General features: G+C 48.4%; 1 protein-coding gene across 1 annotated transcript; it reads right to left on the bottom strand.

The window, feature by feature from the left end:
- Nucleotides 1-3237: 3237 nt before the first annotated feature.
- LOC147497048 (uncharacterized) lies at nt 3238-3762 on the bottom strand. The gene has a single exon (XM_086562740.1). It carries the CDS (start codon nt 3760-3762, stop codon nt 3238-3240), a length of 525 nt encoding a protein of 174 aa, XP_086418866.1.
- Nucleotides 3763-5988: the final 2226 nt, after the last annotated feature.

Genomic DNA, 5988 nt, shown 5'->3' with positions numbered 1-5988 from the left:
GGCTTGGCAAGGAACCCGCTCAGCCTATCGCCCCGGCATCCACTCTTGCAACTGTTGAGGACTTATGTCCCATATTCAATGTGCGCAACCAGAAAGTGAATATGGCGGACTCCACTTTGGATAATGCCGTCGTGGCCTTCTCCTTGTTCTACAATGCTCATCTGCCTAAGGACATTGCCTATGTGGACGGGGGTTTATTTGACCAACATCGCACTTCGCTGTACACCAACTGGGAAAGGGTATAACTTTCTTTCTCTCTTTTTTTTTTTTTATCCCTCTCTCTTTTTTACCCAGGTGAGCCTAGACATCTCCTTCATATGATCTGCGGCCTTCTCCGCGCCAAGAATAAGGTGACTGCCCTAGAACAGGAGCTTAATGGCCCCACTGGCTTGCGAGCGGCCTATTCCAGACTTCAGTCAGATCTGGCAGCTGCCAATTTGACCAAAGTCCAGGCTCAGAATGAACTTAAGTCGGCATAATCCTCCCATCAATCAAGCATGGACTCATGGACGAGCCATCGGCGGCCAAAGAGAAGAAAAGAGCTTCTCCAACACCACCAGCTTAACTTGAATGCCCTCACCCAACAACATCAGAAGGTCGGGGACGCCCTTAGTCAGGCCCACAAGGATGACACCGCCAAGATGATGGAGCAACACCAATTGGACATGATGGTTCTTCGTGACCGTTTCAAGGCCCTGGCTGAAAAGAGGGTGGCCCGGAAGGTCCAGGAGGAACTCGACCGGCTCACCCAGGAAGGCCGCCTTCTCCCCGATAGACCTGCCGTCCCGATGACTGAACCCACTGAGGCCGCCAACGAACCCACTAAAGCCGCGGACCCTTCTGGCATTCCAGAGAACCTTGTGATGGGCGAAGATCCCCTTCCCACTGCAGCCATTCAAGAGTCCCCCGCTGCCACCGTTGAAGACGCTGCTAAAGAAATGATCGTTGATTCATCCACCTAGGGAATGCCCTAGTCCTTTCTTTGTATTAAAACCTTGTTATTAACTTGCAACTTGATTCGCCCCTTGTTTATGTATTTTGTTGTGTGATTACGTTTTATATGCCTGTTATCTTTTTCCCTTCGATCTTTTTCTGTTTGTTAGATTTGCAAAGCATACCTCATGTCCCTAGTCAGTCCCTTGCCTTCTCATGAACGCCTTCCTGCAATTTTCCTCCCCTACGCTTTCCTCATCCAATTAGGGGCCCTCCTCCGCGGCTCTATATCGCGTCGCAGCGGTCCCGCCTTACATCGAGCTGACGGCTCATCCTCTTCGCCGCCCCTCTCTCTGATACACTCTGTGACCACTTCAAACTCCTGGCTGACAAAAGGGTGGCCAAGAAACTCCAAGAAGAGCTGAAGAGGCTCACCCGAGAAGGTCGCCTTCTCCCTGAAAGGCCTGCTACTCCTGTGATCGATTCCCCCGAAGCTATCGTGGAAGCCTCGTCGGCTCAAGAGGTCCTACTGAACATCTGTCAACCGTGGAGCCCTCTACCCTTGAGACAACTGCGGCCCTACCTGAGGAAACTACAGAAGGTATCACCGCTGCTGCTACCCAACAAGTTGCTGACGTGTTGCCCGCCAATGATTCTACTTTTGAAATGATTTAGTGATCTTTGTTTTGTAATTGGATATTTTACTTTCCTGGACCTGTTGTTTGCCATACTTCTCCTACCTCCATTATTTCCTTTAATATGATATTTGATTTTGTATGCTATGTTGTTACCTCTTTATCTTTTGATTCTAACTATCCACTTGAATGACACCTCTCTCCTTATGCAAATATCTACTTCTTTCCCTCCACTACCCTGCCCCCTGCTTCTTTATCTGGCTCGATCTGGCTCTCAAGCCCGCCGGAATAACCCTTCTTGTTCTAGGCACTCTTCTTCTCTAGCATAGGGATCATCCCCTCCGTTGCATCTCCCTCTGAGAAGTGTTGAAGTCAGCTGGGGCCACTTTCCTTGCCCCATATATTTCTTGCTTCCCTGATCCGCGGAGGGCTCACCCCACTCCGCGGGCTCGATTGAGGCTTTGGGGCCACTCTCTTTTGCCCCACCTGTCTCTTGCATCTCTGATCCGCGGAGGGCTCATCCCACTCCGCGGGCTTGATCAGGCTCTCAAGCCTGCTAGAGCAACTCCGCTTGCTCCAGGCTCACTAAATCTCTAGTGTCAGCGAAGGTCTCATCCCCTCCGCTGCCTCTCCCTCTGAGAAGCGTTGAAGCTGGCTGGGGCCCCTCTTTTTGCCCCGCGTGTCTCTTGTATCTCTGATCCGCGGAGGGGTCACCCCACTCCGCGAGCTCAATCAGGCTTTGGGGCCACTCTCTTTGCCCCACCTATCTCTTGCATCTCTGATCTGCGGAGGGCTCATCCCACTCTGCGGGCTTGATCAGGCTCTCAAGCCTGCTGGAGCAACTCCGCTTGCTCCAGGCTCACTAAATCTCTAGTGTCAGCGAAGGGCTCATCCCCTCCGCTGCCTCTCTCACTAAGAAGCGTTGAAGCCGGCTGGGGCCACTCTCTTTGCCCCGTGTGTCTCTTGCATCTCTGATCCGCAGGCTCGATCAGGCTCTCAAGCCTGTTAGGGCCACTCTCCTTGCCCCATGTATCTCTTGCATCTCCAATCCACGGAGGGTTCACCCCACTCCGCGGGCTCGATCAGGCTCTCAAGCCTGTTGGGGCCACTCTCCTTGCCCCATGTGTTTCTTCCATCTCTGATTCGCGGAGGGCTCATCCCTTCCGATGTCTCTCTAGGCTCACTCCATCTCTAACATCAACGAAGGGCTCATCCCCTCCGATGTCTCTCTCCAATAGGCGTTAAAGTCTACTGGGGCCACTCTCATTGCCCCACGTGTCACTCTCCTCACTGATCCACGGTTTATATTCTTCTTTAAACACTACACATAGCAAACACATTTCCATTCACAAAAATGATGTGGTTTTATACATTTACATACAGCTCTAGTCCTCTGTTCTGGACCTTCCTTACATTGCATGGGACTTCATTACATTCAGTTGTAAAAAAAATTCAACATTCTTATATTCCAAGGCTTTTCTATCAGTTTACCCTTCATGCTCTGCAACTTATAGGTACCAAAACCTCCCACTTCCACCACGGTGTACGGCCCTTCCCAATTAGGACCCAACTTCCCATCCTTCTCTTCTTTTGTACTCGGAGTTACCCAGCGTAGCACCAATTCTCCTATCTTGAAACGCCGTGGTCTGACCCTCTTGTTGTATTGTCTCTACAGTCTCCTGTGATACTCCTCCAGTCGAATACGAGCTGAGTCTATTTTCTCTTCTGCCAGGTTCAAGTCCCCTGCCAATATGCGCCAATTTGACCCCTCCTCCACAGCCTTGGTTCTCATAGTAGCCGCCACCATTTCTGAAGGAGTTATGGCCTCAACGCCGTATGCTGAGGCGAAGGGGGTCTCCTTGGTGCTTGTCCGTGGTGTGGTTCGGTAAGCCCAGAGCACATGGTTCAACTCATTGGCCCATGCACCCTTCATATCTTCCAATTTCCTTTTCAGATTGTTCATTATCATTTTGTTAGAAGATTCCGCCTGTCCATTGCCCTCGGCGTTGTAGAGGGCAGAGAATCCTTGTTTCACCTTGTACGCCTGTAGAAACGCTGCCACCTTAGCTCCCGTGAACTGTGTCCCATTGTCTGCAATGATGGCATACGACAACCCAAACCGACATATGATGTTCTCCCATAGAAACTTAATCACTTGCGTTTCCTTGACTTGCTGCAAAGGTACGGCTTCCATCCATTTAGTAAAATAGTCCGCGGCTGCCAGCATATATCTCCTTTTGCCGCTGGCCATGGGAAATGGTCCCACACTATCCATAGCCCATATTTCAAAAGGCCACGGACTCAAGACATTATGCAGGGGTTTCGTGGGTGCGAATATCAGCTGTGAGAATCTTTGACATTTGTCACATTTCTTAGCAAAGTCCACCGCGTCCTTCTTCATATGGGGCCAAAAGTAGCCTTGTGTCAAGAGTCGGTGCGCAGTAGTCCTTCCTGCGGAATGGCTCCCATAATCCCCTTCGTGCAATTCTGCCAGCACCTCAGATGCTAACCGCGGCCCTAGACATTTTAACAAGGGCCCACTGAAGTTCTTTCGATATAACTCACCTTCCACCAGCACATATCTCTAGGACGTCTGTTCCAATCTTCTCTTTTCTTTCTTGTCTGCCACCTCCTTTCCCTCTAAGAAATATCTAATGGGATCTATCCATCCCCCTTCTTCTTCAGTGACCTAACACACCTCTACCACCTCTTCCATGCTCGGCTTGTCCAATCTCCCTACCCGTAACGTCCTTTCCTTTGACCTGGGCATGGCTGCCGCAACGTACGCAGTGCGTCCACGTGTCTATTCTCACCGCGACCCAGATGTACAAATTAGAGCTTCACAAACTTGTTGGATCTCTCGCGCACCACCTTCAAATACTTAGCCATTCGCGGGCATCGAGCAGCGAACCCTCCATTAGCTTGACACACCACGAGATTTGAGTCTGAATACACGGTCAGTTCCTTTACCCCCAGATCCTTGGCCATTCTCAGTCCCGCTATCATTGCCTCATACTCTGCTTCGTTACTGGATGCAATGAAACCTAACTTCATGGTATGTTCTATTATGTTGTTATCAAGTGTAACCAACACAACCCCTATGCCTCTGCAGGCGTTAGTGGCAGACCCATCTGCGAATACCCTCCATCCATTCCTCTTGTCCCAAGGGTCCAGTAAGTCGGGCTCCCCCTCCCTCTCCCGTTCCATAACCATCTCTTCTCCCCAAGTGGGATCCTCGGCGGGGAACTTAGCCAGAAACTCTGCCACCGCCTGCGCCTTCTCCGCGGTCCTTACCTGATATTGTATCTCATACGTGCTAAGCATCACTACCCATTTCAACATTCTCCCTAACTTTTCTGTCCTTAATGCCTGTTTGAGAGGTAGGTTTGTCACTGATAGGGTTATATACTAAAAGCATTACTTTTGTATTAACTCTAATTCTTTATATTTTGAATGAGAATCATATGGGCAAATGATATGCATATTATATATGTTATTAGTTATATGCATGTGCCTAATACTTTATGTTATAGATAATATAGTGTGTGGTGACACACAGAAGATCATATCATCAGTACCTTATAAAGTCTAAGTAATCGTTCACAACCTAGATAGATTTGGACAAACCATTGGTACGGTTGTAATATAATCTGGTATTAGTCTATCTTGACTATAGGATTACACTAGTACACTTTGTGTGTATTGAATAGGACCAAGTGAGGTTGTTTCTCTTTATACTGACTATATAAGAGAACAAACACCTCTGTTATTATGGATGCTTGTCCTCTTAATCCGGATATAATAACGGGCACTTACGTGCATTGTACATTACTTTAAATCATCAATGAGTGAGATTCATTTGTGAATCAACAAACTCAATGGATTGGGTAATGACATTGTATGTAAGGTGTGTTGTTGATTATAGAAGGAATCCGTGTCAGGCAAGAAGTCGGGCTGATGATGTCCCCTTGAGGAGCTCATAAGGATTGTCATGTAAACCCTACAGGTGGATTTGATCCAACATAACAATGAGGTTGAGTGGTACTACTCAAGGACATAAGAAGTTGATTAATGTAGTTGTCAGTAACTTGACTTAATCAATGGGCATTCGATATCTTAAACACGGGGAGATCAACGAGCATATAATATAAAGCCCATAAATGCTGACACGTAATTTGGGATTAGGGCGGTAGTGCAACAATGGCCTTTAGTGGAATAAGTCATTTGTTGACAGACTTGGGCCATGTGTTCTGGGCGAACATGGGAAGCCCAAGCCCGTCAGGAGGCCCAACCATAATTTCTCCTCATGGTCCCTATTGTAGCCTATAAAAAGAAACCACTTTCTCTGGCCGTCTACACTTAGCTCTCAAGGTTTTACTCACGCAAAAACAGATCCAAAAGTTCAGTTCTAAGGTTGTGA

This window comes from Coptis chinensis, chromosome 5, assembly GCF_015680905.1.
Source record: "Coptis chinensis isolate HL-2020 chromosome 5, ASM1568090v1, whole genome shotgun sequence".
In the NCBI taxonomy this organism is placed as follows: Eukaryota; Viridiplantae; Streptophyta; class Magnoliopsida; order Ranunculales; family Ranunculaceae; genus Coptis; species Coptis chinensis.
The sequence above is the reverse complement of the archived record's forward strand: the minus strand, read 5'-3'. Positions and strand labels throughout refer to the sequence as shown.